Source organism: Halichoeres trimaculatus, unplaced genomic scaffold, assembly GCF_033239565.1.
Source record: "Halichoeres trimaculatus isolate MK-OKI-2021-1 unplaced genomic scaffold, fHalTri1.1 fHalTri1_scaffold_8, whole genome shotgun sequence".
NCBI lineage: Eukaryota > Metazoa > Chordata > Actinopteri > Labriformes > Labridae > Halichoeres > Halichoeres trimaculatus.
In genome coordinates, this window is record NW_027437186.1 from 16,996,126 (window position 1) to 17,018,385 (window position 22,260).

Here is a 22,260-nt window from a genome sequence, read left to right on the forward strand (position 1 = left end):
TTCCCATACAAATAGCCAGTGCCACCAAAATGCACAGGTTATTTCTCAGTTGCTTTGGCTCATTTCCGAAAACAGAGCAGACGTTCTCAACTCTCTTGGTGCTTTTGCCAAAAAAATCTGGATGGTTCAGCACAACCTGCAAAAGCTCATATCTCAAAACTTTTTAGCCCAAAGTGGTTCTGTCATGTGTCAAAACTAAACTCCTTTCTCATATAAATAGTCAGGGCCCCATGGGAGCATTGCAAGTCAAAATGTTGAGATGTTTTTTTTCACCATGGCAGGGGACCACTGAAATATCTGTTTTTCCTGTTTCTCATTCTAAATGACGATTTTTCTATCCTTTAGGGGTTAATTTTCCTATGGCTTCATTTAGCTCAGCAGCAGATTTGAAGTGGAAATGTGTAACCCTATTGTAGGCTATGTATTTACAGTTACCATCTGCAGCTGAGGAAACCAAATGAAGCTATAGGAAAATGAACCAGGGCAGTGTGCTACATTCAGAAACTGGACTAATTTCACTTCAAGGGATCAGCAATCGAAAGACAATAGCATGAAACCATATAAAGATATATTATATGATAACTCATTAGCTACTTATCTATAACTCAAGTCTTTGACCAAAATCAAAGCAAAAAATAACATATTCATAGTTAATATGATTTGAAAAAAAAAAAAAAACTCTTTCTACTGATAAATTATAATGTAAATGGTAGCTTGATACTTTTGCTGTACTAGATATGCTGTCCCAATTACAGGAATTGTTTTGACATCTTAGGAACTATTACTGGAAAATCACATCAGCTGAAATGAGCATTAGCTATTCATCAGAAGTAAATGACATTACCATTAGCTGGGTATTGTCTCATCTAATGTTAAATTCCCTAATATTAATGTTAGCCAGTTATTGGATGCTAATTTGAGCTGCTTATTAGTCAAATCTACTGTCATTTTTTTAAAGGTGTTGAACTTATGTTAGGTCCTTGCTGTTGTTTTATCTGTTTGTTTCTATTTTCAAATTTGCATACATTTACAAACTTAAAATATTAAGTGTGTATTGCTACCCCATTAAAATGTTTCTCAACATGGCACTAACTAACATTTAGCCTCCCTGTGAAAGAACCCCCTGCTAAGCTAATATATCATATGTCTAACATACTGTAGTATATAACTAAAGCAGCAAATATAAACAACAGACTTTCTCCTAAACTCACCTGTAAAAGCAGTTTTAAAAGACAGATGACCACCAATGAAGAGACCACTTTGGTCTTAGGGCCAAATAAAACTAAAAGATGCAGTACTAAAACAATCTTAAGTAATTACTGACAAAGACAAAACAAACAAACAAACAAACAAATATGTTGTTACCACTTCTTTCACAGATACCTCTACAGAGACCACCACTGAGATTGTCATGTCAACATAAACTACTTGAAAGAATGACTCCTGAATAGAAAAAGGGATTTCACTAGTGTGGCATTAACAACAAGTAACGTTTCAAACATGTCGCCCAGTTAAATGTTGGCTAAGGTAAACCACCCACACAAAAAAGAAAAAGCATTCTGCAACTTGTTATTAAGCTTACATGATGTTAAGGACATCTTGAGCTTCATTGTTGTCCAACAAAAATATGACAGATTATCTCTTAGCTTGAAAACCCTCCTCCACAATCCTCCTCCCTCACAGCTTCAGTACAATGTGAAAGCCCACATTATCGTGCTCACACACACAATAACAGCAGCAGTAAAGTTTCATCTTAATGTGGTTGGCTTGTTTTGATGAGACTAACAACAGCAATTACCTCCTCACATCAAAGTTAACATGGAGAGCTTAAGACTGGATTGTAAGCAATATAAAGTGATAACACATCATTTTTGATCAAATGTTTTAATAGTCTTCAATTTAAAATAGCATTCAGAAAACCAAGAAACAAGTCACCTGGCAAAAAATCCAAGACGATAAAGCATGCTCAGTTTGATCACTAAAGCAGGGTGCGTTCAACAAGGCATTTTGTTGGAGAACCTCAGCCACTTGCAGACTTAAACATGATCTGAACAGAGAATTGAATCTAAAGTGGAGAAAGAATAGTGAGGTACTCTAGTGTTGGAAACTGAGTTAGCAGCTGAGTCTAAAATATTGCCATGGAAATTGCAGTGCAATCTACCTTTACGAGGTCAGGTACAGGCCGTGGCCAAGATTGTTCAATCTCAATCGGTTCCCTGCAAAAAAGGTTGTTGAACACAGCTTAAGCCTTAGTTAAATAAGTCCAGAAGAAAAGCAAAAACATGGAAAATATTTCAACAGATATTTTCTGGAAGATCACTGTACAAAGAGTGATGAGTGCCATTCACTTTACAGTTTGTACAAAAGCTCTGCACTCGTAAACAGATTTATAAATAGTCCTCATTCTTGGTCCTTCAATATTATCATGAAAATAACAATGAACAAATAAATAGATCATCAGAATGTCAAAACAACTTTCACATTAAAACAAACAAATCATGCAGACTTTGAGGCTCCTTCACATTTAACAGGACATCTATCTGTCAGAGCATCAGTGCAGCAGTAAAGAGGGAACTGGATGGAAGTTGTTCATCTTGATCAGAAAACTCTTTCTATGTAAATCACTATGTTTAAACAGCTTTATGAATGGATGATATATATATATATATATATATATATATATATATATATATATATATATATATATATATATATATATATATATATATATATATATATATATATATATATATATTATCCATTCATATAGCTGTTTAAATCCATCCATTAAACATTGGCAGATTAAAAAAAACTTTTTAGTCCAAAAATATCTAACAGTCATGCTATATTGTTTCCTTTTAATAACTTAACAAAAAATTAGCTTAAATTCACCCCCAAAAGAATATAAATAAACAAATGATTTTATAAATAAAGAAGTGCATAATGAAGCTATTAGGACTCAGTAAATGATCCATCGGTTGACAACAGAATAAAATGTGTAAAATACAATATACAAAGAGTTCTGCAGTGTGCCTGTTTTCCTCTGTAATCTCACTCAGCTCATTTATTTGGCACTCAAAGCTGTTCTAAGGTCTTACCTGTGATAGAGGTGAACAACCTGTTACAAAAGCAGCTCAATAAAATGCCCTTGAACTGAATAATATAGAATTGTAAAAGCATTAATGCAACACAAAACTGATTGAAAAAAGACTTTTTTCAAACAACCTGAAACACAAAAACATTACTTCTGTTTGTGCGTCGACATCTTCCTGTCTTGCCATGTAAAGTAATGCGACTTCTAAATTTACATCACTTCTCTTATTTTGAGCCTTGCCTGACGTGATGAACAAATTCAGGTACAAAAAGCAGGACACCAGGAGGTCCTCCTGCTTTATTACAACAAGAAAACCCAGTGACTTCCAGCAAGACAGAGCAATGTGCAATCAGTAATATTTGCAAGTTTAGAAGTGTGTACAACAGAGCACTTTTTAAAGGCACCTTTCACACATGTACTTCACTCCTACAAATTTACTTTTCCAAATCTAAAGTGGAGTAGAATATATTTTGAGTACTCCTGCTGATGATCTCCTGCTGTAAAACTCAAATTTGGACAACAAGTTTCTGAAAAACCAGAGCTTAAATGTCCTGAAGTTATCAAGAAGGCGTCAGGAAGTCCATGTGTGAAAAGGCCAGTAATGATAGGGTGATGATGGAGCCTTCAGTGCTTTGAAATATCAGACTGTTATGCTCGCTCACTGTTAAAAATCAAGATTAACACATCAACATTTTGACATTGGGCTGGGTGTTTGTATCTCTAGCGCTTTAAGAAGTTGTTACAGAAAAATGTGCGTATGTGTACGCAAAATGTTGTGTATACAAAAGAGATTGTTATTTTTACACTGATGTCTAAATGTATGACTAGAAATGAACCATTGCAAAAACTGTCAGATAGATAGATAGATAGATAGATAGATAGATAGATAGATAGATAGATAGATAGATAGATAGATAGATAGATAGATAGATAGATAGATAGATAGATAGATAGATAGATAGATTGATAGAATTCATGCAGTATAAACTGTCTGGTAGTTTTCCTCTGAAATAACAGAACTAAGACTAAATGAGCTCTGGTTGAATGCTGATGAGCAGCAGAGTGCATGCTTGAAAGGGATTAAAATGTAAATTAGTAAAGCATTCTTCCATTAAAAAGAAAAGTAACAGTCTTTAAAATCTTTTTTGCCCTTCTCCCATCCTTGTATTTTGAACCAGAGTACTTTCCATGCCTTGCTACCTCCTCTTCACTCTCCTTCCCCCCTCAGTCCTCCTCTGACAGAGTGTCATGCGGCGTAGATGAGCGGGACTTGCTGTGACCTCGAACCTCTGTCTTCCTGTCCTGCAGGAATTCTTCAATCTCTCCGGGTAAACATGCAAACTTCTCCACAAAATCAGCCTCCACGACTCCTTGCAACTACAGACAAGCAAGAGAAATGTGATTCTCATGAATGATGGCTGACATTCCCTTATATGAGCTTCTTTCACAGATAAAACTCAGATTATGTAAACCCAGAACCAGTTTGAGGAGCTGCAGATGGATCCGTTAAGATTCAAAAACACCAAGATTTGCCTTGCTCATTGTCTACTGTTTGGACAGATGGGTTGTACATTTAGAGAGGCAACCAGCTGTTGTCAACCACGCTGCCAACTGTTTTACAGATCCATAATGGCTGCCAGGGGGTACATTACATCACTCAACCTCCTGCCTTGACAGAGCTGAGCCACAGATAGCAGCGACCAGCTTGGAGCCAAAATAAGAAAGTTCTTGCTGTTTAGAGCAATCATATACAGAGTTTGTCAACTGGTAAGAAATGAACAAAATAGAAAATGAATGTGTTTCAGAAAAAACAGTAAATAATGTAAAGCTTCTTTTTGAATCATACCTTTGGTTTCAGGTCTTGTATCTGCTGCAGCAGCTCATTCTGCTGCTCCACCAGCTGATCGTGACGCTTAGCTTGAGTCTCCTCCATCTGAAGACAGAAAAACAACCAGACTGAGACTAAATGCAGGAGCCAAAGACTTATCGTATTTTTAAATCCCGGTCTTTGCAGTTTTTAAAACGAGAACCCCTGCGGCTGCTTAAGCCCACATTTTTCTTCATCTCCTCACCCGCTTTATGTTCTGGACCACTTCATTGACGTAGGATTTATTGATCTCAATCTTCTCCCTGGAAACACACAAATACATGGGGGTGGAACAAAACATATAATCCCAAGAGACAAGTCTAGCTTGATGGACCAGTTCAGGGAGTAGATGAGGAACTACAGCAGGTGTTTACTGTGAGGTGCATTGTGTGTGTGTGTATTTATGGACCGTACTCTTCAGCCAGATGTTTCTCTTTAGTCTTTGCTTGGTTGATCTTCTCTGTTCTCCTTCGATCCATCAGCTTCTTCAGCTCTTTCTTCTCCCTACAGCAGCAGGGCAGACATTAGTCAGTGGGAGGCTCAAAAAAAGTGGTTCAGAATGTTGAAATCAGTGAAATTTGCTGCAGGTGGTAGCAAATGTGGAACTTATTTCATAAGGGGGTGTTTGTTTATTTATCAAATCAGAACTAAAACAAAAGTGACAATTAACTGTTCTTGTAGTCCCCCACTGAGATGAAACTCCTGATTTATGTGCTTACTGTTCAAAATGTTTAACCTACTTGTCACAGATGTCTTTGAGTTTCTTCATCTGTGTGTTGTGACTTTCTTCAGCCAGACTGCTGAGTCGCTCTGTCAGCTGAAGAAAAGAGAGACTTTGAGTTACTTTTGGTCATATTTATGATAAAGGTGCAAAAGTCACACAAAGCCTATGAACATAAAACTAATCGCGACGAACTTGAACTTTGTTGTTTCAATTCAGTTGTTTCAAAGTTTCAATTCTCTTTTATCAAAGACACAAAAAAGGAGTATTGAATAAGTAGGATCTCAGATGCGAGCTAGGAGCTTGAGTAACGGTCTGCAGCATTTTTACCATTTTAATGTGCTCCCTCTGTAGATATTTCTGACTGTAGTACTGCTCCTGCCTCAGAGCCAGAAGCTGCTGCTGCTGCTCTTCACTCAGCTGCTGCAGGCGTTCTTCTTTCTCACTGTCTGAATTCCTGATAAGCAAACACACATAAACATACACACACACACACACACACACACACATGCCTTAGACAAAGAACACAGTAAATCTGTACTTGATAATCAACACAAAGTGATTTCATGAATACAGTTATTGAAACTATATCCTGTGTTTACCTGTTCTTGCTGCACTGTCGGACTGTTTTCTTGTATTTGTTGTTGATTTCTCTGAGGAGCTCTGAGGTTTTCTTCTGGTGCCTCCTCACTAACTCTTTCAGCTCCTTAAACTGTCGTCGCTGCTCTTTCTGGTAAACCTTTGACTGCTGCAGACTCTCCATGGTGCATGATGGGACATCTGTTAGCACAGGTACCAATGGAGAATACTCTAATTAAGTCTTTCTCTGATTTTTTTCCCCACAATTTTTGGGTGAGGTGAGGGTTTATCTAAGCTTCTAAAAATGATTCAAGCCAAATCTTAAACTCAAGAAATAATTGGACTGCAACATGTTCATACTGACCTATCAAAACACTTAACACCAGGTCTTCAGTCTTTGCAGCAGGTTTTGCTGCTTCTAAAAATAAAAAAATCACAGTCAACAGATAAATTTAACCAGAATATCAACACAACTCCAAGAACTAAATTCAATTTAACAAACAGTACTTGTTTCATATTTGAGACACTTTAAAAGTCACTGCATGAGTGTGTATGAGTCTTTGCCCTCAGGTTAATACTACCTGTCGTAGCTGCTTGCTGATTGGTTGTAGCGACCTTAGGTGTCGTGGCGATGGGTGTGTGACCTGTGGGGCCAGGGGCAGGGCTGAGTCCGTTCTCCAGTGGAACAGATTTCACATCGTTCTTGCGCTCTGTAGTGGTTTCTGCTTCTTCCTGAAGAAAGAAATGAAACAAAATCAATCGGAGCTCAGGCTCAATGTTCTGTCTCCGGGTCAAAAACAGAAATAATCGCACAAACACAACTGACCTCCACCTGAGTTTCCTCCTCTACATCGTCGGTCAGAGCTGCCAGCTGTTTGGACCTCTGCTCCAGCAGGTTTACATATCGAATAGGGTTGGACAAAGCTTCTATCACATCTAGAGATAAATTAAACAGAAAAACAGGTGCCTCAAGATATTACGTAACGTGTTAAAAGGGTAAGATAGTCCTGCTTTTATTGATAAAAAAACACATATAAGATAATACTACTACATATGTGTTGATGGTTTTTTCTTTCTTTTTTTCGGTTGGTGGCTCAACAGAGTTTAGCATCATAAGACTAAATACAGTTCACAGGAGACAGCCCAATAATTGTTTAGTAATTTTTTTGCAGGGCTTCCCCCTGGAAGTCATCTGTTTGGGCATCAATGGAGTGATCTCCTAAATGTGCATTCAGCTCATCCCTTAATTTTTTGAAGCTGCTTGACGCTGATTGAATCCTTGTTATCATCTAAACCCTATAAAATGAGACTCTGTTTAATCTGATCATCGATCACTGGGTTTGTTCAGAGAGCTGAATCATCTGTGGAAGACTTCACCTCTGAAAACAAACAAACCAAATAAACAGAAAAACAAATAAAAACCCAGATTAGCAGTTCATGGAGAACAATAGTGACTTTCTGCAACTGCTTCTTGGCTGATAAAGCATATTACACTGTAAAAACTGAAATCTGAGGACACATTTATGTCTTATTTTAAGTCAAAATTGTCTTATAAGACATAATATGAGACATATTTTCCTAACAAGTTCAGAAAGTGTCTCAGATATTGACCATATTAGGTAAGATATTGGAGACAAAAAGATGCCTGAATTGGTTGCAAGGAGTAAAAAGATATTCCAGTGGTGTGAGAAAAATATGTTTTTTTTCAGTTGTAAGGAACTTAACAAGCTACTTTTTTCTCACTGCATTGGCTTTTCTTTTTTTCTTTTTTTTTACTTTTACAAGAAATTTAGTCATTTTAGGTGAGGATTCCTTCAATTCCTTCTTGCATCTTAAATCTAGAGATTGTATTAGAAACTACATCAAATCAGATTGACAGAATTCTGAATGAGCACAGCCTTGATTCCTCATCAACATATGAAACTTTGAATCATAGTGCTAAGAAGCACTACAATCGTTTTATGACCTCATCTGTTTGAGCATACTTTGTGTTGTCAAAGGTAATGGAAACAAATATATGTACTGCTCTAAAACCTGTGTGTTGTGAAAGTCTTATTCCGTACCTGCAAAGGTGTCTGGGACATAATCTTTGACCTCGATATAGACAAACACAGCTGGAAGAATAAGAGACTGGTTTTTCTCATTCCTCAATCCGATGTAACGGTAACCTACATGAGACACAAACCAACAAACTCAGAGGTCAAATTATTGTGTTTTTAGGGGTTGCACAACATGCAGAAGATAGCAGAAAGGTTGCATCAACATCACACATGAACGAACAAAATTAAAACACAGCAGTATTTTGGAATAATTTGAAGAAAAAGAGGAATATGTGCGAGTTAACGGAGATAAAAAATGTAGTTCCAACAATTCAAAACAGACATTTACTGACAAATTTGGAATACATGTGACTGAAATAACTACCGGGTCTTATGGCAGACACTGGAATGATTCGATGACCAATAAACTTCCCTCCTTCTTCAAAAGCAGCGATTCTCAGAGAGGCCAGAGTTGGAAGAATCACCTGTTAGAGTATTTAAGTCACAGCATTGACTAACAGGTTAGATAGCGGTAGCCTCACATTAGCTTTTACTGAATTACTCCTCCTGTATCTCACCTTTTTAAAGACAATCGGCTCTTCATCCCACACAGGGTTAACAGCGTTGTTGTTCTGAGAGGTTTTTGTCTTTAGTGCTTTCCTCCTGGTGTCTGCTGGAAGTCCAAACATCTCTATCTCCACGTACACACCCACCCGCCGCTCGGTCAGAAACTGGCCTGAAATCACCTGCGAGACACAGAAACAGTCAAAGGGGTACAAGCACATGTCTCCCGCCAATTATTCACACAATTACTCCAGCGGAGGGGTAGGCGGTTTGTTTCCTAATGGAGGCACATAAATGCAGAGAGTTCAGCCAAATAAAAAAAACTCAACAGATGCAACAATCAAGAAGAAGCATTTTATCAAATGATGAGGCTGTAGCTGTACCTTCACAGAGAGGGTGTTGGCCACGATTCCATCCACTGTGTTTTCTGTGAAGGGGTCAAAGTGTTTGTCATGCCGTCTCATGAACTCAGGCTTCAGTCTGTAGCCGCTCCTCCCATTGTACTCAAACATGAAGAGATTAAGCTGTGTGGAGAAATCTGGAAAGAAATAATAAATGATTTGAAGGCTCCAGATGCTGTAAGTCCAAACTAAGGGTAATATGACACCTATTAATAAAAATAATGGTTATGAGATGGTGTTAGAAAAACACAATTAGATAAATAATCATATTTTGGGTTCAAAGTTGGAGAATTTAGACTACTGCCAAAACAACTGCCAAAGATGCAAGTTAAACATCATCTTTAAGCATGCACCGTCATCATGACCTACAATGAGAGTTCTGAGTTCATGATCAGTGGAAAAACAACAAAATGAAAACTTGGTTTTCATATTAAAATAAAATGCTGTATGTTAATAAGAGCCGGACCGATTAATTGGCCCACCAGATGAATCGGTCCGATTATAGCCTGTCACCAATTAATCAAAATCAGCCAAAGTGTAGCCGATTATAAAAAAAATTTGCCCCGCAGAGATTCTGTTCCTGTGTGTTAATTAATATAAGGCTACTACACAGCGCCTCACTTTATGATGCCATGCAGGATTAACCTGGGCTTATAAATTCACCAGTTATTGTTTTGGTTGAGATAATTTTTTAAAATGTTTCAATGTATTTTGTTGTAATTGTATTTATTGCATGTTTTGAAAGCAGCTACATTGTTTCTTAAAATCTAGTTTAGTCCCATGCATTAAATGGAAGATGGAACTTTTTAATAGCTAGTCATAATTTGTGTTCATATACAGTATTTATCCTGTGTATATCGATGTATTTATTACATATACCAGCACACATATCGGATATCAGTCGATAAATTGGATATTGGCCGATATATCGGATATCGGCTTCTTTTTGCCCCCAGTATTGGTATTGACATCGGCCCCAAAAATCCCATATCAGTCGGGCTCTAATGTTAATAATGAATGAGGGCAAATTGTGAGTTAAAAGATGTTAAAGCAGTCTCAGGATGAGACTACAGGTGGGTCTGAAATGCAAGATTTTAGCGAGGTCAATAAGATTTACTCTGTGACATCACAAGTTGGTGATTCTCATGAATTAAAGGGGCACACTTGTTGTTTTTAACTCATCTTTTTGCATGGCAGCAGTGAGGGAGGCTTCCAGAATGCTGGGGAGGATGTCTTACACAGACAGTAGCTAAAATCAGGATTTTCAGACCAGCTGAGATAAGTAAAGTGTTTTTAAGCTGTTACTAATGTAAAACTACAGCAGAGCCGACAGGGAGACAATATGAAGTCTTTCTTGTCCACCTTAGAAGCTTTTAATCACCAGCAGGAGAGAAGTTTTTGAAACAAAATGTTGTAGCCAGTGGCTCCATCTCAAAATTACAACTGGGGTTAGACTAAAGGTCAGAGGTCATGGGCTCTCACCCATGGTTTGGTAGTTGAGCGCAACCAGCTGACAACCGGCGTTCCAAAAGAGTTGAGGCATGAAGTTGGACGAGTCCACTCTGGTTCCCTTTGGATAGATACGACTGAGCTGTGATTTATTATATCTGGAGGATAAAATGTCAAGAATAATCACAGTAGATGTAGAAACAAAAACTCAGAATCATCTCACTGTGAGTGCACATTGCATAATTATCTCTTGATAGTCTGTTCATTTATTTCTGGCACTTCTGTTACTTCAATAAAGACTTAACACAATCTGTTACACCTGGTAGACACTTTCACAGATACTTTTTAGGCTAAATTAGCAGTTCTTGAAATTAGAAAATGGTTTATACATCATAAAACAATAGCGGCAGGAACACAGAGTACAGAAGTGGTTGCCATGGTGAGGTAGAACTATGGTCACTGTTGCCAAGGATACTCTACAAACTCCACTGGTGACTTTGTGAGATGCTCCAAAGCTTTGGTCTCCACGAAAGACGACATGTGGTAACAGCGGGCTGCCTCTGCACACACACACACACACACACACACACACACACACACACACACACACACACACACACACACACACACACACACACACACACACACACACACAAACACACTCAAAGCCTTTTTCCAGTAATTACTCGGATTTCAACATGACTCTCTCTTTTCTCTATCTCATTATACAACACCAAAGTTAAAAACAAAAGTCATGTTACATTATAATAAAAAATATAACAAGCAGAAGAAATTAAATGTATGAAAATCTTGTCTGCGACTTTTTTACTAATATTTAATCCTAAGATTATAATAGCATACACATTAAAGTCTTTTTTTATTTTGTAGTTAAGTTGAAATGAAATGAAGGATTTTCTAATTTGAAGCACTCGTCTGGGACTTGAAACAACTCCAACCAAAGTGTTTGCCAGTTCTGCTCTGCTTTTCTTACTCTTGGATGCTTCAAACGAGTTGAACTTGGTCGGTTGGATGTAGTTAACCAAAGTGGACATTTCCTCTGTGGCCACCGCCTCCCGCTCAGCTGAGCCCTGAGATTTGAAATAAACACATGAATACAGTTTACATGTTAAAACTAGCGTGAGCTGTATTTGTTCAGGTAAGGAGCCAAAGCTGTTAGTTTGATAAAGCAGGTTGAACAAACACAGAACAGACAAATATTCACTTTTTACAGGAGTTTCCATGACTGAGTGGCACAAACAGCATCACCTTCAGACAAAATGACAATACAAACACAACAACCAGAGAAAAAAGCTAAATTATCCCAACTCACATCCAGCTGTTGTAATTGTTACTTTCTTATGATGTCTAGGCTGTTTGGTATCTTTTAAGTGTCTTTATACTTGTTTTTTATCGCTTTCTCGAAATATATGATCATTTTCCTCTAAACGTGTCACACAGCCTCTTTTTCTGTGAAGTCTACAACATTACTCATCATTTTTTGCTTTGTAAGTGTGTTGGTCCTTATTTTCCATGCATAGACCAAAGCACCGCCCAGGTCATGTTTTGTCTATTTGTAATATTATCTTCTCATGTGTTTTGTTTTCTTTTCTTGGATTATTTTGAACTCCTGTTTTGTTTTGTTTTTTGTTTATGATCAAACTAACTTCCCCCATTTGCTCCTTTTTCTTTCCTTCTTCTTTTTCTTTCTTTTTTTTTTTTTTTACCTTTTTTTTTAAACATGACTGCCTTTTTTGCTATTGGCCTGGCCTGTATATCCTCCTAAGACCCAGCGTCCACATATGTGAACATTACATTTCTGCCTCTCAGATCCATGAAACTTCTTTTTTTAAACTTTAACCTATTTGCAACATTTGGGGACACTGCTCACATAATCTTCTCGTGAAATAACATTACACCCATTTTGGTGCAAAAAACAATGCGTTTCAGTTCAATAGCACAACAAACAAAAAACGAATAAAGAACTCACAACATAATTAATCAAACTTCCCGTATAATGGCCAAGTTTAGTTACCATACTTATTGCCACCCTGTTGTGCTTTGCTCTGTAGCCGGCTGTTTTTCACGTCCGTTTGCCTGTTTTGTGACCTTTACACTGGATTTTGTTTTTTGGATCAGACCTCACTAGATTTGTTTGTTACAACTCATTTGGTTTTAACTGACTGTGCAAGAACTTTGCCTCTTTAACCATAAAATATGTGTCCTGGACTATTCTCTATGTCTTGGTTACAGTTTTGCCCTGTACTGTCACACTATTCCTGCTTCCTTCATACCTTCTCACCGTAGGCTCAGAAACTTTAACTCTTCAGTCCAAGGACATTTTTGAATGTTTAAGAGTCTCAACTGAGAATGATTAAAAGACATTTAAATTTGCTACCTCCAGTTAGTTTGGGCACCCTATGAGACAAACGCTTGGTTGGTTGGCCCACGATAGAATCCAGCCTGTGGTTCACGTCACTCCCCATTCTTGCCCTGTTTCCTGTCCTGGCCTCTCTGAGTAAAGGCAGAAAAGCCCCTCCAAAATAACTTAGAAAATAAATAAATAAAAAAACAACAGCAAACTATATTGATTAAGCTGAGGCCCAGACAACAAAACAGAAAGACACACTGACATCAACAATACAAATAAGAGCAACAGCAACAAGAACAAGAAGACTAAACAGACACAACCTGAAACCGACCAGTTTCATTAAAAGTACAAGTAACACAGAAAATGGCACGTACAATAACTAACGACACAAACACATACAAAACACTTTGAACTAGTTACAGATGTCGACAGCAGTGATGTCACCACTGACCTTTTTACCATCATCATCGTCATCATCATCATCTTCCTCACTCTCTGCCTCCATCTCTGTTAAAATTAAAGTCATACAAGTCATCGTCTCTTTCAGTTCTTCTCAGTATAACAAACGTTCCCCTGTGCTCAGATCAGACTATGATGAGAAACAGAATGCACACTTCAGTCTTAGGAGAAAACCTCTCCAGCTTCAGGGAATCCACAAATAAACCAATGAGTGACATGCATGAAATATCTAAAAACAGAAATGAATCAGAGTTGAATGAATAAAGCCCAAACAGATGGGTAGCGTTTTGTAAACAACTCCCTGCTTTGACTTCTCTGCAGGTTTTCACTCAGCCCACTCACACATTCACAGCCTGCAGGGTCATGGTCAGAGACTTGTTTGAACTTTAGCACACAAACTCTTCTGCTCTTTCTTTACAGACAGGGCTCTCAGTCCCAGACCTGTTTCCAGGATTTGCACATCAAACGTGTCATTAAGGCTCCTACACCTCCTTAGCACCTCTTGTTTAATTGCTGCTCTGAGCTTCAGACCTCTTCTGGGATGTCCGGCTCATTAGTGAGACATCTCTGATGAGGTGCAGGGGAAAATCAAAGACAACAGCGAGAGCAGGAGGCGCAGTTCTGGTACAAATTCAGAAATGATGAAAAAAGAGAGGTCTACACCTCAAGAGAATATAGGAAAAATTATTTTGTGCACTAAAATGTTTTAGTGACACTTTCTCTGAGTCATGTCTTCTGATTTTTATAGAATTTTACGGAGATAAGTGTGCTATTTGTAATAAACATAAACTAGCTTCCTCTGGATAAAAAATCCCTAAACAAAATAAAATAAATAAACAAAAGTATGAAAATACATTGTTCATTTTTCTTCATCAATATGTTGTTCTTGTCCACGCTGTTTTTGCAGTTTTTCTTCTGAGCACTTTTACAAGCTGTTAAAGGCTGAAAACTCCTCATCTTTGTTTCATACCTCCTGTGTTGTTGCTTGGAGACAGTGGTTCATTGCTCTGATTGGCCGGCTGGTCAGCCAGCCTTTTAGTGTCCGTGTTATGGGCGGGTTTGTGGGATTTCTTGTTCTTTATGAGGATTTTGCCCATCAGCTCCTGAGGACTGGGCAGAGGGACGCCGGACTCCAGCTATGAATATATACACAAAACAAATGAGAGGGCTAAAATTCTAGTTGAGACATCACACTCACAACATCTCATTGAGTCAACTGTTAAAATATGTTAACACAAGCTTTTGTGTTACTTACAGGGTATTTCTCCAGAGGGTCAATCAAGAGCGCATCTCCGAAAATAGATCGACAATATTCGGCCATCTTAGCCTGCTGCTTCAAACTGACAGACAGACAGACATCATACAAGATGATACACTTGTATAAGTTAAAGGACTAATGAATTCAAAGTTATATCTTGAAATCCTTACGAGTCCACGTGGTTTTCAAAGGAGAGGATGACGGGAAAAGGCGACGTCTTGAAGGCACACTCTGCAATAGCTTCAATCACTTCCTGAAAATGAAAAAATGATGTTAGTGGAACTAAAACAAGAGATCAAAATATTTCCATCTCAACTGATTACACGGACAAAATCAAATCAGCCAAAGAAAGGGAGTTCAGGCACATTTCACAACTGCCTGTTGACACTGTGGAAAAAACATTTGTTTCATCATAGTCTGGAAATATACAATGACAGTAACCTGACACAGATGTGGAAACTGCCTGAGAGGGATAACAGCCCTTATCATCTCTAGCTGGGTTTCCATTACACCTAGAATTGCGTAAAACCTAAATATCGCAATAAAGAAATGGTAATGGAAACGCCATATTTTTGAAAAACCTCTCAAATTTTGATAAAAAGTTTTTACGCTTTCGTGAAGTGATTTTTCAGACATTTCGATACTGAACTTTGCTAAAAAGTGCAATGGAAACACCTATTGCGCAAAAAGATGTCACGTTGTCATAACAACGCTCCTCCCTCTGCTCCTCGTACGTGTCCACTACCACACAAACAGACTCCAGCGTTCATATTTTATCAGCTCTGCTCTTATTTATATGTTCAATGCAGGGTTAGGGTTGTTTGTGTTTTTGATCAACACTTGTGAAGGCAGCAGGACGGCTGTGAGCCGGTCAGAGAGCAGCAGGACCTAGGGGGTGTGTGTGTGGGTGCGTGAGAGTATGTGGACTGGAGATGATGATCTTCATTCATTTTTTTGTTCCTGCCTTTTTTTGAGTTAGCGTGAACACGGCCGACAGTTTGGGCAGTGAATAAAAACACGAATGTTCAAGAATCGGCATCATCATGAGTGCAGCGTCTGGATGGACATTATGTTTTACATTACACAAGTTGTGCGCAATTCTGGTCATAATGGAAACACCAGCAAGGCACAATTGTTCTTTATCCAAACTTCAAAAATATTGCTTTTATTTTGCGAAAAAGTGTCATGGAAACCCAACTTCTGATAGAGAGAAGTGGAGCAAGATCATGTCCTGCAATCCAGGCAACATGAGCAGAGCTAGTGAGTGTTTCTAAGTTGGTGACAGCTTGAGGGTAACTTAAACCAACAGCTGCAGTGGTGATAGTAGCAACAGTGTTAAAAGCAGTGAGATTTAGAGCATTTCTGTTGATACACCAACGTGTGTAAACAGGCCTTTAGATAAGGAATTGCTGAACTGTATTGTAGAGTATCATGGCCTGAGAGCTCAAGGGCTTGTGACCCTTCAAAGTTACTCACCTTAAACGAGATCTCGGATGTCATAGTGAAGCCATGTGTGATGACAGGTTCCTCTTCAGCGGTCCGACCTTTCCACACGTCCAGCTCCACACAGCGACATCCAGCCAGGAGAACCTGCCGATACATCTCCACTGAGGAGCTCCCTGCTAGCTGGCCCGCTGAACACAAGGACAGAAAACACAACTGTCACATACATTTGAAGAGCAATCAAGTAATGGTGTGTGTGTGTTTGCATACCTGTCAGGTATGTATTGTGGGATGAGTTGATAAAGTATTGACTCAGAGGGAAGCTCATGTCTTCAGACTGATCCAGCTTTTCCGGTGGAATAACTCCGTTCTCGTCACTTGACAGGTAACTGGTGAACGCCTGGAGAGAGATGGTACCTGTGTAGCAAACACATACACACAAACAAACATATATATCAAAGCAAATTTAACAAAAATTTCAAACAGGGTTGCTATCAGAGCTACATTTATCACAGGACTGATGTAATCATATTATGATTACTACATTTCATTTTGAGCTGTTTGGAGAAAGAAAAGCAATATTGATGTGTTATTTCTGGAAAGACACCGGATGCTTTATTTTTATATTTCAGATTACATGCTTCAATAATAGATAAGGTCTACAATGTTTGACGGTTATATCATGGTCTTTTTTTAAATGTTGAATCATGATACACATATTCCTTCATCTAAGAAATATTTCCACTTCCAGAGACAGATTTGTTGCAAAATCAATAAACCTAAAATAACACTTGGAGTTGATTCACACTTTTATAAATAGACAAAATACATTTTCTTTTTTAGTGCGAGGGATAGAAAAGAAATAACAAAAAAAGAAATCATGCTTGCGGCAGCACTGGATTCGAAGGAGGTGCCAAGTAATTTTTTTTTGGTGCACAAATGTGAGCACCTTACGAGCTTGTTTTAGACTTTCTCACTCTAGGGGGATGTAGGCAGAGTTAGAAGAGTATTTTGGTATCAGCTCATGTCCACATTTAGAGAAAAGGTCTATAGATCCTATGTGTGTGTATGTGTGTGTGAGAGAGTGTGTGTACCTTGTTTCAGCAGTGCCAGGTCATGCTGATACCTCTCCATCAGAGCATGTGTCTGCGCAGGACGGAGAGGTGGGTAGAGGATTTCGTTGAGCCTTGGGTCTCTCTGCTTGTTATTAATGAACTCCGTCATCTGATCGACTGACAGCTTCCCTCCATCCCCTCCTCTACAGAGGTACAGCAAAGTCAGGTCTCAGGTTAGAGCCTCTACAAACTGTGCAGATTCCTTTAGAAAGGACTTTGTTTTTTACACTAGCTTGACCCTGTTCTTGTATCAAATTACATTCAGTGGAAATAAAGGCTGCAAGGAGACGACCAATTTTGCAGCAAAACTCTTGCTTTCTCTAAAAAAGCTTTCTTGTGTTGAGATAATTTAATATTTTTGTGTCTCTCTACCAGGCTGTTCCTATCATTACCTCTACCAAGAAGGTTTTGTTCTTTTGAGAGTTTGTCTGTTTGTCTGTGAACAACATAACTCAAAAAGTAACAAACAGATCTCCATGAAATTTTTAGGAAATGTTCAAAATGGGATAAGGAAAAAGTGATTACATTCTGGTGGTGATTCTGATCACCGCCTGGATCCAAGATTTTTTTAAAGGATTCTTCATCATTGTGAGATAGGGCTGTTTTCACCATATGTGCATATAACACCACGATAAATGGTCAGATTGCTTTGCAAAACAATACAAGACCAGGTCACGGTAATTTCTGACAGATGTAAAAGTACGATCCAGATCCTGGCAAGATTCTGGATACTAAGATCCGGAATATGAAATATGTTCTGACTCATCATAATTTTCAACACTGTCAGGAAACAAATTATCATACAAACCTGCAACTAACACCAAATTGTAGCAGACAGTCTGCTGAAAGGGAGTATAACATTAAAGTAAGACTTAAGTGTTGTGTGACAATCATGATATGCTTGGCGGAGGTCTGCGCTCTCTGAGTGCTTTTCTGGTCACTGCTTTGACATATTTACAGAGCAAATTTGAAAATCAAAATTTAATCCACAGATCATGTTGATGTGTTTGTTAGTGCCTCTCAAGCTTCTGTGAGAAACTTGTGGCTGGCGTGCATTTTTTAGCCTCCCAGGGACAAAGACGTTCTCACTTCTGCAATTTTTTTCTCCAGATCCCAAGATATTTTTTTGAATACAAGTCTGCTGTCTTTCAGCAGTCCACGTTAGATGGTGTTCGTTTGTTGTATTGGAGCGTAACAACCTTATTTATCATCTACTTCCTCCTACAGGTGTCGACCAAGCTATGCCCTGTCCGATTTTGTGCTGACTAAGCTCATAGTTCGATTTCTTCAGCAGCATGCAAATGCCCTGACTGTGTCAATCATTGTGAATATTTGGTGTTGACTATGTAAGGAAATGTTACTTTGGTTTACCGTTTACTCTGTGATGTAAGAACAACCTCTTAAAAGTGATTTCAGTCAAAAATCTCACATAATATTGGTCCATTTTATTGTTGATTCTCTTATTTTTTGTGGGTCATTAAGAGTCATCAGCATTAATTTCAATCTGTTGCACAACCAGTAAAAAAACCCTCACGGCAGGTATATGAGATTAGTTCTTGTATTTTATACCAAGAAGGAAACAAAAATGCTGTATCCTATTATGCTTTGTCAAATTTGGTCAAAATGTATTTATCATTTTCTAGAAAAAGACTGTCCTGTTGCTAATTTGCTGATCCTAAATAAGCACAATCACTACATAAAACTTTAACAAGTTATATCGAGTGGATCATCTTGTTGAACATCGATACGTGGATAGGATGAGTTGTCAATACTTACTGCAGCTTAAAGACATTGTTGAGCTCAGTGCGAGGACACAAACTGTCCAAAAAGTTCTTGTAGACTTCAAGTGTCAAGTCTTCCAGTTTGATACTGTCACCCTGTCATGAAGGAGGACATGGAAATAAACTCAACAAGTAGAACTCATTTTCCTTTGAAAACTACTCCTTAAATAAATGATGATGTAAAATATGTATCAATTTCTTTTTGTTTTGTTTCTCTGACTATTGCGCTTTAGTAAGTTACACTGTGCTCAAAGAAAAAAAAAAGAGATTCAGTTTGATAAGAGAATCTAACATGCACCTTAAGTCATTAAAAACACATCATCCTCCACAGCCACAAACAAAAGAAGCTAAAGTTAACAAAAGACTGTGTATTTTATGTGTATGTGGTTCTCCAGAGGGGTTTGCATGACAAATTTTACTGATTTACATTTAACTTTGGCTGTTGTTTAGTATCAGTAACACTACACCATTTCTTTTTTGTTTACCCGTCCATAGGGGAGTTTGCAGCTCTCCAGCGCATTCTCAACTCTCTTTCTGTCTGATGAAAACAGTCGCACAATGCTGCAAAGGACAACAAAATCACACCATTATTGGTTCATGTTAAACCACACCATGTTACCATCCTGAAGCCTACATTTTAATCTCCTAAAATACCTCCCCCTGTAAATTAACCCATCTATGCTTCACAAAATTTCCTACCCTTACTCTTTTAAATACCATTTACTCCCCCCCCCAAAAAAAAATAAATAAATAAAAATAAAATAAAAAAAATTAAATTAAATTAAATTAATTTAAATAATAAAAAAAATACCAAAAGATAAAAATAAATTAATAAAATAAACCCCCCACACCCACACATAAATATCCCTTACACAAGTTTTATTTCAACAGAAATCATATCCTCCCCAAAACCCAAACATCTCAAATCTTGGCTCTCTTAGAAATTCCTGTGCCTTTCCTCAACTTCCATGATTATAAACTGACCTTAATTCAGCTCCTGGTTTCCTTCTAAAATACAGCTTCCCTTCATATTATCAATCTCCTGCTCTGGCAGTGGTTTATTACCAGGTCAGTGCTGAATTAAGCACCTTCATGAATCCTGTCCCTGTTTTTGCTTTCCCATGTGCACGTGAAATTAAGTGTATTTTTGGAAGCGAGGGACAGGAAAGAGCAAAGTTTGAGTTTGTGTGTGTCCCTGCAGATTTCCTCGAGCCATTTTCTCACATGCTCAATCATCCACTGTAACATGTGCCTCAACGTGAACACAGGCAGAGCCATTGATTAAAGACAAGACCGTTAATAATAATCAGGAGCTCACTTCTTGACAGGGATTTTCCCCTCTGTGTTTGGCTGGAGAGTTAACTTGACGTACCTGAAACACAGAGACACAAAAGTTCGAGGCTCTGTAAGTAATCTTTGTGTCACTCTTTTTGAAAAAATAAGATTATTTATCAATGTGTTAAGTCTACACTACACCAACACTTGCACCCACACATTGCACAATTTACAACTCAAAACCGTGGGTGCTAAACTGACCTATCCCATACCTTCTAGTTTGATTACCACAGCCCAACACTGTTGGTAACAGCAGATGTTAGAAAAACACAAGCAAAGTGTTTATTTAATAACGACCTATTTTCAGATTCACATTTGGTGGTTGGTGGGTATTACTATCGTGTCAAATTTGAGCGTGTGGCAACGCACGCCAGACTTATTATGAAGAAAACAAATTAAAACAATGAACAATAAATTTTCTTGAATTGTTACTCACGCTTTCAATAGAGTCTGGTCTCTGTTGAGATTGTGGCTCAGCAGGTTGGAAGACAGAGAGAACAGTTCCTCACACCAAACCTATTCAAAACAGACCCTTCATCACTATCATCATCACCACCATCATCATCCACTACTGTAGTCATTTTTCATACCTTGGCTTCGTCCTCCTGAGAGGCGATGAAGTTCAGCTGATTGACATTTACAAGATCTGACGCCGTAACCACTGTAACCATGCGGTTCTCAAGCCGGCCGACCAGGTTTCCAACCTCCAGCAGCTCTCGTAGCTTAGCCTCCTATTGGATGACAGGGAGTTAAACCTGTTAGCTGTGACAGAGCCATGCTGGGTGTACACGATGAGATGAACAAAGTGTTTGGTACCATGTTTCTTGGCTGTAAAAGCTCAGAGTGTAAAAGGGAACTGCTGTTTTATATACAGTAAATCTGAAACATTTTATATTTTAACCTCTTTTGAAGGGGGGTGCTTGTTGCTTTTCTGGGCTGTCTCTCTGTTACCCCAACAGTAGTTTTGCATAATTCATAGCAAAAAAAAAAAAAAAAAAAAAAAAGTCCTATTTTAGCTTCATTTTAGCCTCCGTCTGAAATGCTTCTCTCTGATTGGCCAGCTCTTTGGGGGTCTGTTGGGGCAGAGCTACTGGCAGACCTTGGACCATGTTTATTGTGTATCCATGTTTAGGATATGGGAAAGCAGAAAACACCCTCTTTAACTTTTCCTCCATTCCTCTCACTAAACCAGAGAAGTTTTACCACAGCTTTTCTTCTGCAGCAGAATGCAGTGTTAAAAACCCCAAATCAATTCTGTGTGATAAATAAATGCAGAGGTACTGGAGGAACAGATGAAGGAGATTATCGGAGATTTGCGAAGCAGCTGTGGTAATCATGATTGAAAATCATTTGAAAACATACATCGACAGAGCAATATATTTACCATGATTCATTTTTATGGAGCACTTTTCAAGCTCCAGGCCCTAAAAGGCTTCTTTGAGACAGAAAAACCAAATATAATGACAAGCTAGGCATAAAGTGTTTTATCCAAATTACAATAATTTACTTAAACGATGGCAAAGTAAAAAAAAAGTTACACGAGAACGGGATAAAATGGTTCATGTCACTCTTAAAGAATGATGCAAGGGAAAAAGAATCAATAGTTAAAGAAAAACATAAATTTTATCAGCAAGAATGATGCAACTGTTCAGTGCAGGGTTAGCGTGAGGTCACTGGATTAACAGAGAGCATAATGCAGACATAAAAAACACAAAAGCTTGGTGCATAAAAGGTGAAAGATGAAGAAGAGTACCTTGGCTGTTTTGGTGCTTCTCCCTGTTCTGACA

General features: G+C 38.2%; 1 protein-coding gene across 1 annotated transcript in view; it reads right to left on the reverse strand.

Moving 5' to 3' along the window:
- Positions 1–1,868: 1,868 nt before the first annotated feature.
- The window catches only part of LOC141794781 (1-phosphatidylinositol 4,5-bisphosphate phosphodiesterase beta-1-like), a 26,452-nt gene continuing 6,060 nt past the window's right edge, over positions 1,869–22,260 (reverse strand). Inside the window, exons 3-32 of the mRNA XM_074675282.1 lie at positions 22,227–22,260; positions 21,064–21,204; positions 20,910–20,989; positions 20,457–20,510; positions 19,624–19,699; positions 19,134–19,234; positions 17,337–17,500; positions 16,513–16,659; positions 16,276–16,433; positions 14,970–15,052; positions 14,797–14,881; positions 14,512–14,677; positions 13,534–13,589; positions 11,706–11,802; positions 11,190–11,274; positions 10,748–10,872; positions 9,248–9,402; positions 8,879–9,046; positions 8,686–8,785; positions 8,325–8,429; positions 7,088–7,197; positions 6,843–6,993; positions 6,626–6,679; positions 6,285–6,462; positions 6,013–6,139; positions 5,702–5,778; positions 5,376–5,465; positions 5,167–5,224; positions 4,941–5,027; positions 1,869–4,471 (exon numbers count right to left, since the gene is read on the reverse strand). The exon at positions 22,227–22,260 is cut by the window's right edge and continues 35 nt beyond it. Coding sequence (XP_074531383.1) covers positions 4,319–4,471; positions 4,941–5,027; positions 5,167–5,224; positions 5,376–5,465; positions 5,702–5,778; positions 6,013–6,139; positions 6,285–6,462; positions 6,626–6,679; positions 6,843–6,993; positions 7,088–7,197; positions 8,325–8,429; positions 8,686–8,785; positions 8,879–9,046; positions 9,248–9,402; positions 10,748–10,872; positions 11,190–11,274; positions 11,706–11,802; positions 13,534–13,589; positions 14,512–14,677; positions 14,797–14,881; positions 14,970–15,052; positions 16,276–16,433; positions 16,513–16,659; positions 17,337–17,500; positions 19,134–19,234; positions 19,624–19,699; positions 20,457–20,510; positions 20,910–20,989; positions 21,064–21,204; positions 22,227–22,260 — 3,265 coding nt within the window. The 3' untranslated portion in view covers positions 1,869–4,318. The remainder of the gene's footprint in view (positions 4,472–4,940; positions 5,028–5,166; positions 5,225–5,375; positions 5,466–5,701; positions 5,779–6,012; positions 6,140–6,284; positions 6,463–6,625; positions 6,680–6,842; positions 6,994–7,087; positions 7,198–8,324; positions 8,430–8,685; positions 8,786–8,878; positions 9,047–9,247; positions 9,403–10,747; positions 10,873–11,189; positions 11,275–11,705; positions 11,803–13,533; positions 13,590–14,511; positions 14,678–14,796; positions 14,882–14,969; positions 15,053–16,275; positions 16,434–16,512; positions 16,660–17,336; positions 17,501–19,133; positions 19,235–19,623; positions 19,700–20,456; positions 20,511–20,909; positions 20,990–21,063; positions 21,205–22,226) is intronic.